The 19,631-nt window shown below is 40.7% G+C and overlaps 1 protein-coding gene across 4 annotated transcripts in view; it reads right to left on the reverse strand.

Moving 5' to 3' along the window:
• The window catches only part of pcdh19 (protocadherin 19), a 60,369-nt gene that overhangs the window by 14,999 nt on the left and 25,739 nt on the right, over window positions 1-19,631 (reverse strand). For all 4 annotated transcript variants that reach the window (XM_051127625.1, XM_051127622.1, XM_051127623.1 and 1 more), the window contains exons 3-4: window positions 13,788-13,846; window positions 10,452-10,624 (exon numbers count right to left, since the gene is read on the reverse strand). In XM_051127625.1, the coding sequence (XP_050983582.1) occupies window positions 10,452-10,624; window positions 13,788-13,846 (232 nt within the window). The remainder of the gene's footprint in view (window positions 1-10,451; window positions 10,625-13,787; window positions 13,847-19,631) is intronic.

A 19,631-nucleotide genomic window follows, 5' to 3' on the forward strand; every position in this document is an offset into this window, starting at 1 on the left:
ATCTATACATGTGTAACTGTGGTTTACTGTATTTCACAACAGGGTAGCAGTCTTCAGGATCACAAAGCCTACGAGAGAATCTCAACATGAAGGCTAATGATCTCATAACGGCCAGAGATTAAATGAGACATCTATCAGCAATGCGAATCATGCAAGTGACAGCTCAGATTTGGATGGAGACCTATTAGACTGCATTTTAGAACTTTTGTGATGTTAATGTGATAGAAATAATGAGCAAGATTGCATATTATCTTTTGACATGAGAAGACAAAAAGGGTCTGAGCCCCTGCTGCGATGTTTAGCCCGTTTGATTGTGTTGATCTCCAGTCTTGCAGTGCAGCAGCCCATTCCAGCCTACTCTTTAATGGATAGTGCACGAGAGCAGGGGAGCATCATTAAAAAACCCATTTTGAGGCCTCCTTGTCTCCCATTAAACTTAACAGCCAGCCTCCCCCATTAGTTTTTATCCTCCTTTTTAAGGGGTTGGGGGCAAGGGCCCTAAAACCATGAAGGTTAATTGGCTACCCAGAGGATAGAGTGATTGAGTTCAATCTCCACTTTTTGGAAGCCTTGAAAACAGACCGTAGGGGCGGCATGGAGGAAAACAAAGTCTGTTGCAGTGGCTCACTCAAAATGCACACCACACTGTCTTTTTTCCTCTGAGGAAAACGGCTGCTTAAGCTCTGGGGAGAGCTGACCGCTTTGAGAGGAAAAAAGGGAGGGTATTTGCACGTAAAAGGTTCACTAAGGTTTTCCGCGTTGTGAAGCTGACTTTATACAGAGATGAAGCCTTTGGGCAAGGTGGGGAGGCTCCCAGGGTTTGTGGCCGTAACTGATCTCGCTCACCAGTTCCTGTCTTTAATCTTTCATCAATAGCTGATAATCTGCCCGGCTGAAATCATTTCTATGCAGGGGGAAACTGAACTGAATTTTAACCCACTGAGATCATCTGCAATGGGCTGAGGGAGGATGCAGTGAGGACAGAAGGATGAAGGAGCGGGGAGATGAAGGCATGCCTGTGAACTCTGTCAGTCATTGCCTGTTTGATGTTTGCATTACGTGTGCGTATGCATTTCAGCCCATCATTTCATGTTTACACCAGGGCAAATGAATATACATCAGAGTGGCAGGATACAGAAAGGCCGGCAGCCCAGGGTTTTAACCTTTTCGCAATGGCTGTAATTACGAGCAGGAGGCGTCATTTTACTGTTACGATTCAGCACGAGTCGTAATACGGGAGAAATGGAATGCCGTAATGGGTTGTATGAAGACAAATCCGGAAATATAGCAGGAAACGGGAATGGGGGAGAGCTTCTATGCACTCAGATGCATGCTGCGTTATTATAAAGGGGGTTAAAAGAGAAATTCTCGCACTGCCGCAGTGACAGAGCAGCCGGTTCTCCCTTGTATTTTCCCTCTATCTTTTTCTCCTCTCTTTTTTTTCTCTCTCTCTCATTCACTCACACCCCCCCTCTCTCTTTTCTACCCAGCTGCAGTGATAAATGTCTCTTTGTATTCTGGACAGAAAACTGCCGGGTACAATGTACTTGTCAGAAGACAGCTGATTTTTTTTTTTCCTTCCTTCACCGCTGCAGAGTTTATTCGTAATCTTTCCTTGAGTGAGTGAACCCCGGCGGTCCAGGAAACAAAATGCAATACACAATTGACATTTGCTAAAGTAAATAAGGTGTGCAACAGATTATCGTGTTTGTATAAGCGTGGGTGTGTTTGTGAGTGCGGTCCGCTCTTTTAATCAGCGCGCATTTCGGTGGACACGCGTGTAGTTTTGTCCGTAAGCGTGGATCAGGAATGTCGAGTTTTAGTGAAGCGAGCTGAGCTATTCTAATGGGAGTTAATGGAGTTGAGTGGGGCTTGCTGTGGGTGCTGTGGGCTTTGTGCCAGCAGGGATCTCATCCTACCGTCTATTAAACCGCCTGCCCACCGATCGCAGCTCACTTTTTGGCAGCACTCGCTACACAGTCCAATCCAATCCCGTCAAACAGAGAGGCTCTGAGGATGAGGGTCTGGTTTAGCTCGGCATCGGCACTGATGAGATTTCGCCTGATTGGATGAATTTCCTAGTTCTCGGTGTGTGATCTGCAATTTATGTGACCCCTACAGGGCTCAAAAATAAGGATTTTTTGTTCTTTCTTCTTCTGCTGGCCTTGCCAACAATTTCACTGACCCCAAGAGAAAAGATTGTTTTTTTTTTTTTTTTAGAAATGTATTTTTTTTATATGTATTTGTAAGATTTTCATGAAAATGTAACATATCAACAGAATATTGAAGAGCATTTCTAACACGTAAAAAAATCATGTTTTGATAAATCATAAATAATTATGGCATAAAAAAAATTATAACAAATTTAGTGTTGTCAAATGATTATTCGTGATTATTCGAATAATCATTTATATTTAAAAAAATTCTAAACATTTTATTATTTTTAAAAAATATTATATTAATATATAATTTATAATATTTGTAAATCAAAATATTTTATATATAAACAATTTTGTATTAAATATATACATCTGTGTGTGTATTTATATTTACATAATAAATATGTAAATAAATATAAAGAAATAATACACCGTATACACATATATTATGTAAACAAAAACTTTTTTTAATTTTCAATGCACTTAATCGTGATTAATAATTTGACAGCACTACAACATAATTATGACGTCAAATTTTGATCCTAATTATTCTTTTTTGATAGTTTTGTCAATTCTGACTCGCATTCTGACTTATGATTTGTCATAATTGACTTTGTATTTCACAATTTCAACCTTGTCATAATTTTGACAAATTTATCTCATAATAATGTACCTAGTATGTCATAATTTTGACTTCAAAATTATAATTTTAACTTACCAAAGCTTTTTTTTTTTTATGTTCCGGAAAAGCGTTTTCATAACATAATTTCCAACAACAAAATAGAATAAATCTCAGAAAACCAAATGTGACCCTAGGGGGTCAATTTGATATGTATACGTCATCTTTAAACATTTTTTAAGATAGGACAATATTTGGAATCTGGAATCTGAGGGTGCAAAAAAAAATCTAAATACTGAGAAAATGCCTTTAAAGTGGTCCAAATGAAGTTCCATGCATATTACTAATCAAAAATTAAGTTTTGATATATTTAAGGTTTTCTTTACTTAATATCCTAATGATTTTTGGCATAAAAGAAAATCAATAATTTTGACCCATACAATGTATTTTTGGCCATTGCTACAAATATACCTATGCTACTTAAGACTGGTTTTGTGGTCCAGGGTCACGAATGTTAACGTTTGCAAGGCATAGAAATGGATGTAAAAATCAGTAAATGTAAACTTTGTGGCAAAACAGCACATGTGACATTCCTGTCAACTGGCCCAGAAATCTCTCGCGCTGGCTAGCAGACCATCCTAATTGTTGAGCTCTGCTCTGCCCCACATGAGTAGAAAAATCTGGGGTGGGATACAAGAAATGCTTACTTGGAGACCAGTGCTCCCCAGTAGCAGTTGTTACAATGAGCCCATTACGCATGGAGAGGGTACAAGAGCCCTCCACTGGGATGGACTTTGTCTCACCTCACTATTAGTTACGTTCCAGTTAGAGCCTAGCTGGGGATGCGGGGTAGTTAGCTCCATTTTTACCTTCTGCACCCTAGAGGACGCTTTCCCCCCCTGGGCTTTGTTACCTGTGGATTTTCATGAGTGCAAGAGAAAGTAATGTGGGTTTGGATAAGGGCCACGAGTCGGAAAGGGCCGAGAGGGTACGGAACAGATGGACATGAGGATGAAAGGTGGGTGGGCAAGAAATCCAGGGTAGTTAAAGAAAACTCTCCAAAAACACAGATCAATCAGGATAGCGCAATTTGGCACACTGCAGACGACGTGGCGCCGCGTTTCAGCTGACCCATCCGTCTATCCAGCTAAAACCTTCACTCCATGCTTTTCCTATTTTACGATCTCTCTCTCATTAACCCTTAGATGCACGCTTTTTCATTTCTCCTTCCTTTCAGTCTCCCAAATTGACTTGAGATTGAAGAGCAGCGGTTCTTTCTCACCGTGACTATCAAACAGCACATTACCTCACCTTAATCTTCTCCTCTGTGTTGAGCACGAGGCCAATCTCCCAGCATTCCTATCTGCGCAGAATTGCACCCAGTTACATACGTGTTCAACAAACAATTGGGATTCAGCCTGTTTTCTGAGGAGATTATTAACGCACAGCCACAAGCACCGGTCCTGAATAAGCAATGGAATCCTGAGCCCTCTCTTCTTCACCGTCCCGCTCTCTTTCTCACTTTCCATGAATCAAAGCCAGGATTGTCTGGAAAATGAGCTGTCAACCGAGGGTTCGCAATGAGATACATCAGCCTCATTGCCAGCCCTAGAAATAATGAACCGCTCCTTTTTTCCCCCTCTGATATGTTCAATAAGCTACCCATAACAAGTGCAGAAAGATAAGAAGCCCCCTCTTGAGCTGATTAAACCCTATTCCGAGTATTCAGAAGAAGGGTTTTGGAGACTGGGGGTTCAAGGCAGAGCAGTGCTATTCAGAGTTATGTGATTGTATGAGATCTTTTTCGCATTTTGGAGAGGAAGGCACACCTTCAAAGAGAACGACCTCAAGGCCTACCTGCCAGAGTATGCCGTGAAAGCTCTGAATAAAAACACGATTAATTTCCTCATTTTTACACAATGCTGTGAAGGTAACCGCTGCAGAGCTAAGCTCCAACACCTTGCAGTAATACTCTGACACCTTATAGAGAGAAAAACGCTTGAATGTAGGAAAATAAACAGCATGTTTAAGGAGGCGTTCACACAGGCACTCTGTCTGTGCTATTTTTTAATCGCTAGTCTGTTTTACACATAGATGGACCTGGCCAAAAACACATTCTGTTCAAATGTGCTGCGCTCCACCTAGCTTGTTTTTGTGAGACAAGAATGCATCATACACAGCCTGTGTTAATTTCTATTTACTTCTTTTTAATCCTAGTCCTTTAATTGTAGTCATTGAAAATATATGCAAAAATAAAAGCATTTTTCAAACATTATTTACATTTAAATTTAAGATTAGATTATTTAAAACAACAGTATTCTTTTTAGATTTTTCTTATTCAAATTCTCTGTTAGTGAACTGTTAATACAGTGTTATGTTTGTCATGTTTTTTTAACAAAATGTTTTCACTGAAATTTAATTATCATCATAATTAACATTTTTCATCTCATACCTTCAAAACACTTTTTTCTCGAACATCTTAATGAGTCATTTCATTGACCAATTTAAAATGAAAATTCTGTCATTAATTCATGTCGTTTCAAACCCGTAAGACCTTTGTTCATCATTGGGATGCAAATTAAGATATTTTTGATGAAATCCAAAAGCTTTCTGACCCTGCATAGACAGCAACAAAACTGAAACATTTTATGACTGACACAAAAGAAAAGAAATTGCTGAAGTCGTAATTTTTGTATTCTTTGCACACAAAAAGTATTTCCGTAGCCTTATAACATGGACTATTTTAACAATGTCCTTACTACCTTTCTAGGCCTTGAATGAAGTAGTTGCGTTGCTGTCTGTGCAGGGTCAGAAAGCTCTCGTATTTGATCAAAACTATCTTAATTTGTGTTCCGAAGACGAACAAAGGTCTTACAGATTAGGAAAAACATTAAAGACAGAATTTTCATTTTTGGGCGAACTATCCCTTTAACACTGCACTTAGCCATTTAAAGGGGTCATCAGATGATCATTTTCCACAAGTTGATATGATTCTTTAAGGTCTTAATGAAAAGTCTATAATATACTTTGGCTAAAAATTCTCAATGGTTGTGTAAAACAACACCCTTTTTACCTTGTCAAAATGAGCTCTGCAAAAATCAACCCATTCTAATGGATTGTTCCTTTAAATGCAAATCAGCTCTGCTCGCCCCGCCCCTCTCTTCTGTCTGTGGAGTGACGAGTCTGTTTAGCCACGTTTAGCCGCGAAACTTGCTAACTAGCATGTTATTAGGAAAGGTGATTGCAGAGATTCTTAAAAAAAACCCTTATACTCACTTCTGCTGTAGGTGAAGCTGGATCACGAATGAGGTCGGACTGTTACAGCTGATTTAGGGCGGGTTTGAGGTAAGACGCTCATGTCAATCAACTATCGTGGGAGCGGCCGTGTGGCATCACACCAACAGGCATCTGAGAATGGCTCGATTTAAAAAAGGAAATATTATTTTTACAGATTAATTAAAAACCACTGCATGGTTTTTTATCATTATAGGGTAGATGTGTACATACACTGTCAACACACATTAATGTTCAAACAACATGTAAAAGTGAACTTCGCATCCGATGACCCCGTTAAAGGCAAACAGGTGTGGATTTTTTATCAAATGTAATTAAAATAAAAAAAATCTCAATAATATAGCTTTTAATATAACTACATGTCTCATAACAGGCAGAATTTCAGTGAGCCTTTAATGTCTGTTTCAGTCAAATGTTAATATTAGTTTTTTAGGGGAAGTCAGCTGTCATGATGCACCCTTGAGGCTGCAGTTCAGTTCAGAGTCAAGAGAAAACCGCACCAAACTGTCAAAGACATCATTTCTCCTGCTCTCTGCACCCTGCTTACCTGACTCTGAGTCCTCTCTCTGTCTTTGTCTGTTCCTGTCTTCATTTTGACATCTGTCAGCATTTGCATTAGGCGATCAGAGACCCCCACGCAAAAAAAAAATGTTCAACTAAAAGTTTGGGGTGAGACTGCAGAGCAAAAACTATTATACTTGTCTATTCTTTTAATATGAGAAAAACTGTCTGGGAAGTTGAGCAGTACGGGCACGTATACAGATCTTGCCAGTGGCGGGTTGGAGAGATGGAGAGGGTGACTATGGAGGAGGGGTTTGTGATGGGTGGGAGGGGGTCCATGGGGGGTGATGGAGACAAAAAGGGAAACTCTTTTATCAATTTCATCAAAATCAATTAGAAGCCGGAGTCTGCTGATGGGGCACTGGGTGGTGGAGGGAGTGTGAAATCCCGGGGCATGGGAGGAGATACAAGCCCATGGGGACAGAGGAATTGATGAATAAAAGACTCCCGGGGTCGGGGACACTCTGAGTGGAACATGCTGGAACTCAGCAGCTGCAAATTGAGCTGCCAAAGCTCCTCAATCTCCTTGGGGGGTGGGAAAAAAAGAGAGAGGAGAAGAAGAGCTTAATGGTGACTGTCATTTTGTCTGGTGGGACTGGGAACTCTACAAATAGCCTTCAACCAGACCTCTGGCCTAGAACAAACAAAATCAACAGTCGATCCTTGAGGTTCACAGATTGGTTCGGGCCTATAAATGCTCTTGAAGGGACGTGGAAGTATTTTTAACGTTAATATGCTATTTATAATGGGTACCATCATCCTCAAGAGTCTTTTGTTAGTAAACTGATGTATAATTCAAAGCTGGGAGGCTTTAAACACAGAGGGAAGGGTTCAGGCTCTGACGTCTACATTGTAACCCATTCATCACCGTTTCACTGAGCACTGTAGGTAATTCTGCCCTAATGCAATCATTAGTCTTGGCTCTTGACCACCGTCTCCCACGATTTCCTGTCAAGGACACACCATCTCCAGATAAGTGTGATGTTTCGTGCCACAGAAGCCAGTATAAATTGGTGTATTCTTAAAAGAAAAAGAGCACATGCTGAAGGAAATAGACATAGATCCTGGTAATAGAATAAAAGGCTATGAAGGAAACACCCCTGAGGAAGTGTTTGTGTATTGTGTGTTAAGAGACCACAGTCCTAAGAGGGCTTTTTCCCCCCGTTCTCACACTCCATCTCACAATGGAAAGAGAAATTGGGGAGGAGCCATTTTAAATCTGAGGTAACACTGGGTCCCTGGTGCAAACGTTACCTTTTCAAAGAGCTGCGTGAATCATAAACATTTACACTGCGCGGGAGCCTGGGGAACGAGACAGGAGGGAGCTTGCTATCCCTCAACTTCCTGCCTCTGTTTGTTTCCAGGAAGAATGAGGGTGAAAAAAAAAACATGAAAACAAAAGCAAAACGGAGAAACAAAGAAGAGTCTTTATATCCAGACTCTCTGTTTATGTCCTTTGGCAATTGCAGTTTAAGCTTGTTTCACTGTACTAGAACAGTAAAAGGGTAGATCAGAGGTATTCCCACTACAACCGCTATATGCCTCAGTGTCCTGGTGAATGAGTGTGTCTATTTCCTAGCTGGGAATTCTGCCTCACGTTGGTTTTCAGTGATTCTGTCAAGGTCTAAATTTATTGCACTAACAACGAACTCTACCGTAGCACTTTTTACGCAAAAATAAGGTTGGCAAACACTTTTCAGTAACAAGAATTTTCAGTAACAAATCTACCTGAGGTTTCTGAAGTCTCGTCCTCGGTTTTGAAATTCTCGACCTTGGTTTTGTGTTTGGGCCAATTGAGTCAGTGAGTCAGCAAGCAACTTTAGCAAGTAACAAAGTGCAACAGCGCCCACCTGCTTTTTCAGCGGCATTTTAAGCCATGATTAAAACCAAGCAGTTACAAGATGAATCACAACAGTGTAAACTTTGAGATAATGTAGGAGATAATGAAATAATGTAGGCTGATGATTTAGACAAAAACATAAACCATTGATTAACAACCTCATAGCTGCCAGAAGGTCAATCAGTTACCTTATATTTCTGGATATGTAAGAACTATTGTCAGACAGGCTGTGGATAAAGACTCCACTGAGAGCTGTATGTCCACTGCTTTGCATTTCATTGGGGACAAAGGGCCTGTAGCTGCTGCAGAATAATACGATAGAAGACATGCCTCAAAATGACATTAGTATCTGATACTTGTCACCGTCTAATGGCTTTGGTTAAAACCGACGACAGCGACGTTGAAGTGCCTGCTCATTTTGCTTATCTGCTATCCTTTATTTTCAATGTTTGCTTGCTCATGAGCAGATAAGAGCTTTGCTAATGATAAAATGGCTGACCTGGAAAGGCTTCATCTACTTGTAACATTCTCTGTGTACATTTTTCTAATTGTGTCCAATTACGTGAGTGCCGAGCTGGAGGGTTTGTCAGAATGCATTTTATGAGTCCTACATATGCATTTCTCTTACAGAGAGACGTCTACAACCGCTTAAACTGTAGTCATGAGACTCGCTAATCATTGTTAATTATACGCTGACAGGAAGTTGGCAGTGTAAGAAATGCAGAAAGATCTCCATCATGGAAAGCCAGAGGCTTGTAATTCCTCTCAGCCATTTCCATAGCTTAGACAACACGGCAAGCCTAACAAACAAATCTGCTGATGCATCTGACGCATTTACATATAAAATGTAAATGGGAGGAAGTTTCATCCTCTCCGGTTGCCAGGTAGCCATACGTCTTGCAATTCATCTGGAGAGCAAACTGGTTAATTAGCCTGCTGGAATTAGCCATAGAGCACACGATCTGGACCAAATGAGATCTTAATTGGTTCACCTGCCAATTCTACATAATTCAGGCTCCTGCTTTACAGAGGGGAAAAAAACCACAATGAGGAAGAACAAGCTAAATTATTTTATAGCTGTTAACTCGGTCTTTTCTCTTCCTCGGCTCTCTTATTAGGCTCTTCTTCCCCGAGCAAAAGACACTGAGATCTGTAAGCAGTACTATGAGTCAGACACAGACAGGCTTGATTTTGCACATCGCAGGCAACCCACAATGCCTCACGTTCTTTAAACTCCAATCTGAGAGACCGTCCTGCCGATTTTAATGACCTCGCCTCCCTCAGAAATGCTCTTTATTCTGCTCTCTTTCTATTCAGCAAATGTCAAGCTCTCATTGTAATTCAGAAAATTGGTTGACTAATTTCCATCCGACAAGAATAGAGTTCTCGCTATTGACTATTAGCGGCCGCTGGAGGTGTTCCATTGTTCTAAATTACACAGATCAAAGGCTGATTGAGCATGACAACACAAAACAATCGGTGTAATAAAACCATTCGAAGCCCTCTTTTGGTCTTCTCCGCGCTTTGATTCTCTGTGGTGCTGCCACTCGTCGCTCTATAACTTTGTAGCATTGAGTGGCAGTAGCTGAGAGTGAACATGACCTCCTACTGACTCCTGCCAACATACCGGATGTCTTTAACGGCAGCCGAAAAAAAAAGAAACATCAACATTAATTCCCTGCTAAATGATCCGCGTGAATTATGCATGAGGAGACTGCGTGATATGTAGATTTCCACCTTCAACCTTTGTCAGCCTAATTGCTGCCATTTAGGTCTGGATCTGAAGTGTTGCAGTCGACTGTAGACGTGGATCACATCCGTCAATAATGTTCCCGGGCTGGTATCAAAGACACGCCAGGAAGAGAAGTGCTGCCTGTGCATTAGCAAGGCGCCTCAAGGCCGACTCTGCCTGCGAAGCTATGCCTTGATACTTTTTTTTTCGGGATGTTTTAAGCTAGTCGAGACCTTTCTGTCTTACCTTGGTCAGGTAGCTGCGAGTTGTTGGGGGGTGCGGTCATATTCAGCACGTCGTTGACAGCTGTGTCGGCGTAGTGCCCTCTCTGAACGTCATGTTCGCTGTCGGTTTGGTCGCTCTCCTCGTGGCCACTGTCCTTCAGACTGTTTCCTTCCATGTCCTTGAATGTTGACGTGCTACAGCCAGGTGAAGTAGAAAAGACAAGAGAGAAAGGAAGAAAGTTTTATTTAACTGTCAACTTTGGTTTCATCATACTTTCAGTCTCTCCACCCAGTGTTACGCTTTATTTAGCTCTTAGCCGCACAGATGGTAAAGCTGAAAAGAGGAGACTTTTCTCACTTTCTGATATGGTGGGGTAAAAGGATCAGGGGTGACTGCTATATGGTTGTGCAGAGCTCTTATGTGTTGCTGTGGTCAAAGTTTCCACATTTTAAATAGACTATGTCAGAAAAAACATCTTGTATAGCTGTTGATTGTAGAGGCAGTAAAGGGATCGTTCACCCAAAAATGAAAACTGTCATTTTGCACACATTCAAGACTTCGTCTTGTGTGTGTAACATAAAATGTGAATATTGAAAAATATCCTTGCTGCTCTATAATGAAAATGAATTGACTAAGGTCCAAAATGACCAAAAAGTATTTTAAAAATGGTCCATATGACTTGATGGCTTTGTCTGAGGAGCAGACCAACACTTAAGTCATAACATGATGCAAATGTAAGGAATTATTAACAGTGCTACTACTACATACTTTCAATCTTTTTGGAACTTCACATTTTGAGCAAAAATTCTATGTAATTCACCTTCTGGAATGACTTGAGGGAGAAAAAAAAATGCAGCAGTGTTTTAAAAAAAAAAAATCATTTCAGCTATCTGTCTGTGGAACAGACCAACAAATAAGAGTTGGGGGGTGAATACTTTTTGAATTTGAAGATCAAGGTAAATTGTACTTAATTTGTCTTCCGGGAAACATTTAAGTGTCTTCTGTTGTTTCCGAAGGGCAGTAGAAAATGACATTTCAACAAAATAAGAAATATTTAGTCATCTTCATCCTGTTTTCACCCCCCAGCTCTAAATGCATTGAGTCCCTCAGTTGTCCTCAGTGTGAAAAGATGGATCTCAAAATCATACAATCACTGCTGGAAAGGGTTCAAATATGCAAAAATACTGGAAAACTAAAGAATCTGCAGGAGCTGGAGGATTTTTCTGAAGAAAAGTGCTCAGTTTAACGGTTCAGAACAAACAAGGGACTCATGAACAACCATTACAAAAAACAGTCGTAAATCAGCCAGATAACCACACACAGTATTAAGAACCAAGGGTTCCCAAACTTTTCAAGCGGGTTATTTTAATAATTTCAGCCAATTTTTTTGGTCTTGTGGACTATATGTAAACATCTTTTAGGTAAAATATCTTAGGACAGTACTAAATAAAAAAATGCATTTTGTATGATCTCTCTTTTTTTGTTAAAATTATTCACCTTTTTACAGATTCTGCAAGGGGTTCCCAAACTTTCACATGCCACTGTATATATATATATATATATATATATATATAATGTGACATCTTAAAAAAAACAGCACAGGCAGACATCTTGAATTACACCCCTGCATACAAGATCTATCAATATTTATGGTTCATTTTCCTGGAAGAGAAAGACTTTTAAATGTCGACAAAAATCTACAAATATTCGATTTCATGGGGTTTTCAGGTCACTTTGTCTATTTAAGGAGAGCTTATTTTGTTCACATACGTTTGTAGAAGTTTTAAAGTAGAGGTGTAATAATTTGAGCAAATTGTGCTTTCCCTCTTTACCCTTATTCACTGACATAAAAGAGCGAGAGGCGGGAAAAAGCTGCCAATTGACAGCTGCAGTGCACAAGCCTGATTTCCCTTAATTTGATAGTTAGCCCAGTGGAACACATTCTGCCTCTGAAGCAACAGCGAGGATCAGAAACGCATGCGTACACATACACACACTGACATACATAGACAAAAGCATCTCTGTAGCCGCTTCTAAGGAGAAAGAGAGGAGGGAGAGAGAGAGGGAGAAGGATTCTAGCAATGTCACTGCAATGGTGGTAGTGCAGCCTCTGATTTTATCAGTCTAATTGCACCTGTCCCAGTCTGTTCGCCCACAGGCTCCGGAGGGGATTTCTTTGTAGTGTCGCAGAGCCAAACAGCCGACACTTGAATACTCTTTGTTTATGTAAACATAGGCAATGCTTTTTTCAGAAGATAAAATTGCTGTAATTGGTTTGAAAAATGCAGTACTGAGGTAAACTGGAATGTTTTTTGCTTCAGGTAAGAGAGGCAGTGCACATCCGTCGCAGCCGGGCCCCCAGGCGCCGAGGACCTTCATTAGGGATGTCTGCATGCCAATGCTCCGTGTCAGTCAATAGCCTCCTTTTAGGTGGACTGAGGAATGCTGGCCAAGTCCTGCCAGTACAAAGGATCTATTGTCCTTGCGCTTTTCTTCCACAATGCAAAATAAGGTTACCTTTTCCTTATCTCCGTGGCATTACAAAGCCCTCCTTGTGTGTACTCAGGAAGAATCCTCTGCAATTCCAGGATTTAAATTCTTGTAGATTTAGCTATCTGATTAACATCTACATGGATGTAGCTTAACCGCCCAAGCCTCCGCTCTGGGCTACAGCTTTAATATTCTCTAACATGTAATATGTATACACGTTTTTGCAGGGATTTGATGGAATTATTCATATTGGCTAAGAAAAGAGAACTACTCGATGAGGATGTGCTTAATCACTTATGATACTGAATTATTAAAGCTTAACACTGGCCATTTATAAACATGTTGAGTATTAATATCTTGCCTACAGTATGTGGCCAAACCCTAAGACGGATTTATGAACCAAAAACTTTGTTTTTAATTTTTTTTTTATGACAAATGCCATCTTAAAAGTATGGAAGCCCATTTCCACCACTTAATAAAAACTAAAAAGAAAGGCAATTGCGACTTTTTATCTTTCAATTCTGACTTTTTTTTCTCACAATTGTGATTGCAATTCAGATTTTTTTGTGAAATTTAAGAAATGCAAGATATAAACTCACAATTCTGTGAAAAGTCTTTTTTGTTTTTTACAATTTCTACTTTTTTTATTCAGTGACGAAAATGGGCTCCCATTTAAGTGTCATATCAGAGTTTTTTTTCTGTAAGATAAATAGATGTTCTAATGTACTGTACTATAACCGTATGTCCTTCCATTAAAATTAATATGCAAAAAGGTCTCATTCTAAAATATGAAGTATGATATGACAGCTTTACAAATGCATCAAAATGAGTAAGATAAGTTAATCTGATTGCTTTATAAAGACATACCTTTTAATTAGGTGTGCTCTGCTGTTTACATAACTGGAGTCAATGGAATAATTCTCCGTCTGGGGGAAAGAGACAGAATTAAAGGGAGAGAGAGGGAAAAAGAAAGAGAGAGAGAGAGAACAAAAATGAATTTAATTATGCAGCAACCAAAATAATGTCACCAGTAATTGCCTTTCAATAGAAATGTTATTTTACACAAAGACTCTAGTTAGCTGCCTGGGCTTTCAAAGGCAAACTCTCCCATTCTCTTTCTAAGCACATGTGGCCTGTTCTGCTGCAGTGAGTCTGCTCCTGTCGTCACTCCTCCAGCCTCCCCCCACCCACAAAACCATCCCTAGTCAGACCACGCTCTTCAAAATGTCATTAAGCCAGATAGGGGAATAGTAGAAGGAGGGGTTCGGGGTTAGAGAAGAAAGTTTCCTCTCTTCGAGTGCTGCTTTTCCTCACACCACTTTTGAGGATGCTAATATGAACATTTCAAAGAAATAAATAAACGGAGGAAGGAAATTAAGAGCATGCCAGGGGATTTTTTAACTTTGCAAATGCAGATGAAAAGGCCTCAATGATCTGCATATGATGACTCTTTGACCCACATTGAAAAAGAGACTTCAGAGTCTTCTGGAAAGCAGTGCTTTTTGAATAAATGACTAGAAGTACACAGTAGCACTGTGTTTTGTATTTCAAGTATTTGCAGTATATTTGTGGTGGTATTGCGAGTGTTATGAAATTAAGCAAAGTCATGAATTATGCACAGACTTTAACAGCATGACTAATTTCACAATCCTCTTTGTTTTGTGACTTGCAGGAATGAAAGCGTTAAGACATGCTCTTAAGAAAATGGTTTAAACGTCTGTAAGTTCTATTCATTTCCATGAATCAAACTTTCCATCAAATCTGATCAATATTTGGTAAGCAAATATGTAAATAATTATTGCTGTTAATGACTATTGCTCTGTTGGTTCATATAATGATACTTAAATGTGACCCTGGACCACACTCTTTGAGTTGCACAGGCATATTTGTAGAAATTGTATGGGGTCAAAATTATACCTTTTTCATTTATGCCAAAAATCATTAGAATATTAAGTTAAGATCATGTTCCTTGAAGATATTTCTACTGTAATTATATCAAAATGTAATTTTTGGTTAGTAATATGCATTGCTAAGTACTTTATTTGGACCATTTTAAAGGCGATTTCCTCAATATTTAGATTTTTGCACCCTCGGAGTCCTGATTTTCAAATAGTTGTATCTCAGCTAAATATTGTCCTATCCTAACAAACCATACATCAATGGAAAGCTTATTCATTCAGAATTCATTCACCTTCATGACTGGTTTTGTGGTCCAGGGTCACAAATATTCTTCCTTATGTACATTTAGTAAAATACTGGCTGTTTTGTAATTGTAATTTGTAATCTGACTGGCTAGTTAGATTCAACATTCAGGTATTTTCCATGGGTAGAAACCTGCCTCCTCTCTCAGCCTCAACTTCGGCTGATTCTAAGCCGAGATAGAAAACGAAGTCAGTGGCTTCCTTCCAGGGGTATGTCTAGCCATCAGCCCCCCTGACAACAGCAGTCACCCAGACGATAAGAAGGTTAATGCAGACAGTGCAACACGACCAATGATTATGCCGCCAGCCAGGGACATCCAGACTAGCTGCTGGGAGACAGATACAAGCTCTCATAATCACAGATGGAATAACTCTGCATAAAGATCTATGATCCCAAACACATGCGCATTTCCTTCATCTGTGTATATCAACAGTGACTGAGGAATCCCTATGTGCGTGTGTCAACAACCGTGCACGCTTGAAACTGACATGCTAGTGGCATTAATTTCAAAATGGATTTATTGAATCGCATACTTTCAGTTTTCATTCAAAATTCATTCTTGTTTAACAGTGTGGTAATGCTCATCACTGTCCACCTTAGACCTTCTTTCATCACCAGTCAATTAGCTGCTGCGTACCGTCTCACCTCCGCACTCTCTAATTACCTCCACGCATGATAATATTTTAATTACAAGTGACGGCTGACCAGGCGTCTAATTGAGATTTTTGGACTGGTGAAATCTGGACCCACTGAAGGTTAACGCTCTCTTGCGTGCGTGTGTGTATGTTCTTGCCCGTGTGGGTGTTTGCTGTGGCTCTAATTAAACCTTAAGTCATAGTAATCAAGGAGATAATTTGTAAAAAGCCATTTTAATTAACATTATATTAGCAGACCTCAATTTGGAACATACTCTTGTTTGTTCTCGTAGCAGCTCACAAGGTAGTTATTTGCCTTCTTGTTCCTGTCCGACTTGACTCCATTAATATCAAAGTAATGGGCATGAGCAATTATTTCAGTACTCCAACAGGGCAGGTGTATAAATATATATATGTGTGCAGAGAATTTTGTTTTTTATGCCACCTGTGCTCTACTTTAGTCCCTGTGAGAACTCATTACAGAGCCTTTCCATCTCCACAGTCGTCCACAAAAAGACTAATGAACAGCAATGGACTGAGTAACAAGGGGAAAGCTTCATTAAAAAAGACAGTATACAAATTTCCAAATGATCTGCCTCCGTGTGGCCGGCCATAATTGGTTCTGAGCGGCGCCATTCCGAGCTCTGCTGGGAGAGCGAGATTCCTGGCTGTCCTTCTCGTGTATCTGCGCATACGAAGCTTTGCTCTCGCTCTCCTCGGCCGTGACACTTAAAACAAATGAGAGCCCTGTTGAAACGCAGTTACGCCGCGCGGATCGCTGACCCTTTTACGAGAAGAGTCGCTATCGATGATGCAGGCTCAGTCATCTCAGCAGATTTCCTTCTGTTGACATTTTGATCTCTCTGCTTATATCAGAGTGGGCTAATTGGAGTAATAGCTTCAGTTATGCAAATGCGGCTGCTGTTCCACAGAGACTTCTCTCTGCTGGAGATTACGAAACGCGCTTCCGTAGCGTATTTTCGAGCAGATATCAACACGTTCTTTGAAGAACGTGATAGATAAGTGCTATTATTCCACAACAAAAGCATTTATTGATGTGTGGTGATGATTCGCTAATGGATCATCATAATTAGTAAGCTTCACCCATATCAACTGTATTGCGCAATGCTCCTTTGTGTTTTTCATTAATTCAGGTTGATGGCCAGAGGGCATTTAAGAGGCGCCCTTGGCCCTTAGAGGTCTTTATGCCAGAGAGCTTCCATGCATTAGCAGCAATCTTCCTGTAAAGTAATGTACTGTATGCCTACACCGCTGACCGCCATCAAATCATAAGGGCTATCAATATTTCTTTCACAGAGGTCGGGTTTCAGGCTCGGAGATGAGGGCTGCTTAAACTACAGACGAGCTGCCACAAATGGCTACTTAATCAGGTTCTACAATGTGTTGTTATGATCCGAGCGGCCCCAGTTTGGCGGCCGGTGTCACCCTATCCCCTTAATTATTGTTGTGTACTCTTCCCACATACTTGAGGGTCCGGTGGGCCAGATCACACCCTAAGAGCTCTGCGAACAAAGGCGGAAGGGCCGAAGAGGAAAGTAATGGAAAGGGGGTGGTAAACGAGACCCTAACCTCATTTTTTCTTTCTCTCTCTCTCTCGCTCTCTCTCTCTCTCTTTTTCTCTAACGTGCAGCCTCTAACCCCAACAACCCACCCCACCGAACTCGTCCAACTTCAGCCAGCGGAGAGGAAAAGCAATCTCCTCGCTTAGTTGCCGCTGTGAGATTTGATTTGCCTTCTTCTCAGCGTGACAATTGGTTCCGTAGTCTGGGTGTGAGAGCATTCATTGTACGGGGGCCAGATGCACCGAGCGAGCGGAGCAGAAGTTCTTCAGGTGGCAGAGGAATGGAAAAAACATACTTGTCACACCTCTGCTGCAATTTATGTATTATCTTTTCTAAGACCGATACATCAGCCCGTACACATTCAAATTACGCAGTAATTCAAACTGCACGCTATCACAGCGATTAATAATTATCAGACTGTACCCTTGTTTTCAGCACCGTAGATAAAATGCCTATTAAATCTGATTTTAATTCATTTCTGCAGTTAAATTAAGGCTTGAAGCATTTCTTATTTCATTTTAAGGAGTGGTTGGGGACCAAAAAAAACGTGTCTTGAAGATCAAGCGAGTTGTTTTTTTCTTCTATCCAACTTCACTAAAGTTCAAATGCTCCTAATATGTCACAGTCAGAGGCGGAAAACCATTCTCACTGCGCTTCCACTGAATACAAATGCTGTGGCTAAATAAAAATTATTTTAAAACAGCATTATGTATTACATGAGCTAAAAAAAAAAGCAATATGAAAGACCTCAATTAAAATACAACTGTTCCATTTACTCATTTTAATAGCGGTTTGGTGCTCAGCGTTATTTGGAAGCTGACTCTTCAGTCATCTTAAGGCATATTTACACAGTCCCCAGAGTGCTGGGAGGAAATCGGTACTCATAATGAGTCCTGTTGTTTATTTACCTCCTTCCACAAGGAGCTTACCGGGGAGAGGTTATCATGAGGCAAAGGCAGGTAGCGCATAGCTATTTTCTCGTTAAAAAAAGCAAAACTGGAGACAGGCTTTGTTGAGCGGGGCTTAGTGATAGGAGCAGAAATGAGCCTGTAGCAAGGGTGGCATTTTCCACGGAGGCTTAGGAGATGTCTATATGTCTACAAATGTAGTGCTGCAGTGTGGCTGCAGAGAAATTGCGTGTGCCGTTTGACTGCGTGAATGGAGCAGGGGAGTCTCACACCCGCCGGCAAACTGAATGCCAATCTCAACATGGAGTCGCTCTTCACAGACATCACGCACTTTCCCTTTCTTCACTCTACGACACGCAGGCCTTCCTTCATTTTTATTGTCATTGTTTTCTTGCCTCCTACTTTCTCAAAGCCTTCTCTATTTACCACACCATCTCTTTGGTGGGTCTACGGCATCTCTAAGCCTCTCCGCACGGCACCCGTGACGACAGGAACGGACCACCGCGGTTCCATCTCCGCACCTGGTAGGAGTGGATTTATCCTTCCTTCCCCAGCTCAGAGAAACACGGCGCTCCTCAGCCCGGTGTTAGGTTGCCAACCCCTGATTATAGAATTTCCCATAGATCCTCTGCCATCTGCTAGATTATAGATTCTACCCCCCTCCCCACCCCAACCCCTTCTCTTCCAGACCTTGTGAGCCCTCAGGGAGGCTCGGCGGTATAAAGGGAGGTGAAGGAGCGCCTCAGGCTCGCCCTGGCATCGGGATGAGATTACGCTTTCTATTTCTGCCTCTTCGGCAGGAGCCGTGATGAATATGAAGACTTGTTGACGTTTAATAGTGGCCGGCTACCTACAAACACAAATTATAACAAATCAATCGCTACGGGAGCCTATGTGACAAATAAGCTGCCATATCCTCGAGATCATTCCACTTCATCACCTGTCAATTCACACTCAACTCAATTTGGCCCGTCGCAAATCCATCTTATTATGAAAGGGAACCATTTCCAAGGGTAAACACTTTTGGAGGTTTAAACTGGCTATATGTTATTGTATTTATTACTTTTGTACCCGGCTGATCCAAAGCAATTTGTATTTAAAAAAAAACACAATTGCACAAAATAAAGGTGAAGGAATAATTTTTAAGTCAACATCCTGCGGTTACATCTGTATACCCGGCTTCGCATTATTCCACTAACTAAAGCAGCGCTCCATGGGGACGAAACAGTGTGTTACAAATGAGTAAACACAATACGCTTTCCTACCTCATTCATTCAGAGTTGCTTTTCCTGCAAACTGCAGCAGATATATTTCCTTTAAGAAAACAATCACAACGCTCTCATAAACAACGAAAGCAGGAACGGGTATTTCCCAGATCAACAG

This window comes from Labeo rohita, chromosome 14 (assembly GCF_022985175.1).
Source record: "Labeo rohita strain BAU-BD-2019 chromosome 14, IGBB_LRoh.1.0, whole genome shotgun sequence".
NCBI lineage: Eukaryota > Metazoa > Chordata > Actinopteri > Cypriniformes > Cyprinidae > Labeo > Labeo rohita.